Source organism: Olea europaea, unplaced genomic scaffold (assembly GCF_002742605.1).
Source record: "Olea europaea var. sylvestris unplaced genomic scaffold, O_europaea_v1 scaffold2067, whole genome shotgun sequence".
Taxonomy (NCBI): domain Eukaryota; kingdom Viridiplantae; phylum Streptophyta; class Magnoliopsida; order Lamiales; family Oleaceae; genus Olea; species Olea europaea.
In genome coordinates this window covers 49,787-52,271 of record NW_019238587.1, presented here as the reverse complement: position 1 = coordinate 52,271, position 2,485 = coordinate 49,787, and the positions used below count along the sequence as shown (strand labels likewise).

General features: G+C 31.8%; 1 protein-coding gene across 1 annotated transcript; it reads right to left on the bottom strand.

Moving 5' to 3' along the window:
* Positions 1-357: 357 nt before the first annotated feature.
* Positions 358-2,099, bottom strand: LOC111379941 (putative late blight resistance protein homolog R1A-3). Its single transcript, XM_023003384.1, has 3 exons — positions 1,319-2,099; positions 958-1,216; positions 358-490 (listed from the first exon to the last, which is right to left on the bottom strand). Exons 1-3 carry the CDS (start codon positions 2,097-2,099, stop codon positions 358-360), a joined length of 1,173 nt encoding a protein of 390 aa, XP_022859152.1.
* Positions 2,100-2,485: the final 386 nt, after the last annotated feature.

Sequence of the window (2,485 nt, the reverse complement as noted above, 5' to 3'; positions counted from 1 at the left end):
AATAATGGCGTTTAGTTGTCAATCTACATTTCACTTTGCGAAGATTGGTGCAACATCTCAAAATTTTCTCATTTGTTTCATCGGAAATTATAATCATAGACATACTTTGTACGTTATTACTTATCTGGAAGTTTTGCTCCTTAGTTGCTTGCCGACGAATAGATTCACTGAAGTGTCCACTGTCCCTAAAATTCACGTGTCTCAAACTCATCATAGTAAGAAGGACATCCGGTATTTCAACTATATTTGAAGTTAAATTGTCCACATAAAGAAATTCTAGTTTGTGGAAGCTTTCCATTGGTAGCGGTTCACATGAAATTGCCAAGTACCTCAAGTGAACCAGATTTTCAATTCCTATTACAATATGAACTCTACGGCTTCTGGAAATTCCAAGGCACTAAGAACATTGAAGCTGCTTGGGATTAAACTGGTCATCACACGATTATGACATCGAAGAGAGCGCATGTGTAGGCCAAAAGGCAAAGAGCACCTAGAATGGCTCTCAGAGATACGGAGACTGTGGTAATGCTGATACATGCATACTTGACTCAAGAAAAGTGGTGGATGATCATCGTCAATCATAACAACATAATCACACCATCGACATAATCATATATATATATATATATATATATATATATATATACACATATATATATATATATACATATATAAACACAGTCCCTGAAAAAGAGGTTATTTCAAGGATTTTAAGGGTGTTGTATATATATATATATATATATATATATATATATATATATATATATATATATATATATATATATATATATATATATATATATATATATATATATATATATATATATATATATATATATATATATATATATATATATACATATATACACATATATATATATATATATATATATATATATATAAATATTATTAGTATGCTAAAAACAAAAATGGGAGAAAATAGAACAGTAAACTTACAATTTGAGCACCTTCAAAAAGTTCTTTTCTTCACCTATTTTCAAGCATATTTCACGCAGTAGATCATGAACCTTACAAGTTTTGACTTGACTATCAAAGTTTCGTTTGGAAATAAATACCAAGCTCCTATCAATTAGTTGCATCAAATATTCTAGGGCCACATCCTCTAAGCATTTATGATCTTCCTTCTTTATAAATCCTTCGGCCTTCCAAAGAGATATCAATTCTTGTACTAGGATTTCCTCATCTTCCTCAAATGCTCCAAAGTAAAGAAAACATTATTTCAAATGGTTCGGTAAATGTTCATAGCTAAGTTCCAATATCTTCATGAATTTGTTTGGGTTGTCCGATATATGTGAACTTAAATTTCTTGCAACTTCTTGCCACAATTGTTCTTTCTTCTCCGTGTTTGCAAGAACTGCAGCTATCACAACCACTGCAAGTGGTAGGCCATTGCAACTTGTTGCAATTTTCTTCCCAATGTTTAACAATTCTTGAGGACATTTTTTATCTTCAAACACCTTCCTTTTTAATAATTCCCAACATTCAGCATCCGACAGAAAAGAAAATTCATTTATACCACTATAAGGTGAAGCTTTCGAACCAACTTCTTTATATCGAGTGGTGAATAAGATTTTGCTCCCAGCTTTATCATTTGGAAAATATCTTTTCAAATCATTCCACACATTGATATCCCATATATCATCCATCACAATGAGGTGCCGCAATTCTTTTAAGGCTTTGTAAAGTTTTTCCACCAAACTTTCTTCCTCCATATCCATAAATGTTTCTCTTTGATCACGATCCATTGAGCTCAAAATTTCAATCAACAAATTTTTCTTATTACATGTTTGAGAAACAACACACCAGGAATGCTTGTCAATAGGATCGACAAGAGAAGGATCATTATATAGTTTATTTGCTAACGCGGTCTTACCAAGTCCAGGCATACCAAAGATGGAAATAATTTGCAGCTGGTCTAGTCCTCTAACAAGTTGTTCTAAAATTTCATTAGCCACTTTCTCAAACCCTACAACAATGTTTCCAAGAGCAGGATATTTTGTAGATTGCGATGATACCTGTTCAACTGGATATTTTGCAAATTTTGATATTCCAACTGCATCAATTGTTACAACCCACATTTTGACCTAGTCAAAGTCAATAGTGGAATTTTCAAAGTCAAGTCAATTAAGGACTAAAATGAAATTAAATATTTTATTTGGGTTTATTTTGCAATTGGCAAAATATGAAGGTTAAATTGGATACGTTTTAAAGTTGGGAATTTACTTATATATTTTTGGAAGTTATAGGATTAAATGTGTTATAAAGAAAGAGTTGAAGGACTTCCTTTATAATTTTGGGTTAGTGGACCATTATATTCAACCATTGACCCATTTTTTAATCTCAAACACACACACACACACACACACACTCTAAAGAAACGGGCAGAGAGCTGGAGACCGAAAATAGGGAGAAAAAATAAGGAAAATAAGAGAAGAAAAAGAGAAAGAAGGAAGAAATGAAGAGA

Bases quoted from the DNA above. Each gene is read 5' to 3' on its own strand.
- LOC111379941 (XM_023003384.1), bottom strand. From the start codon at position 2,099: ATGTGGGTTGTAACAATTGATGCAGTTGGAATATCAAAATTTGCAAAA. The intron at 1,217-1,318 runs GTTCACATATAT...TTTACTTTGGAG, and splicing joins AGAAGTTGCAAGAAATTTAA to CATTTGAGGAAGATGAGGAA. The intron at 491-957 runs GTAAGTTTACTG...GAGCCATTCTAG, and splicing joins TTTTTGAAGGTGCTCAAATT to GTGCTCTTTGCCTTTTGGCC.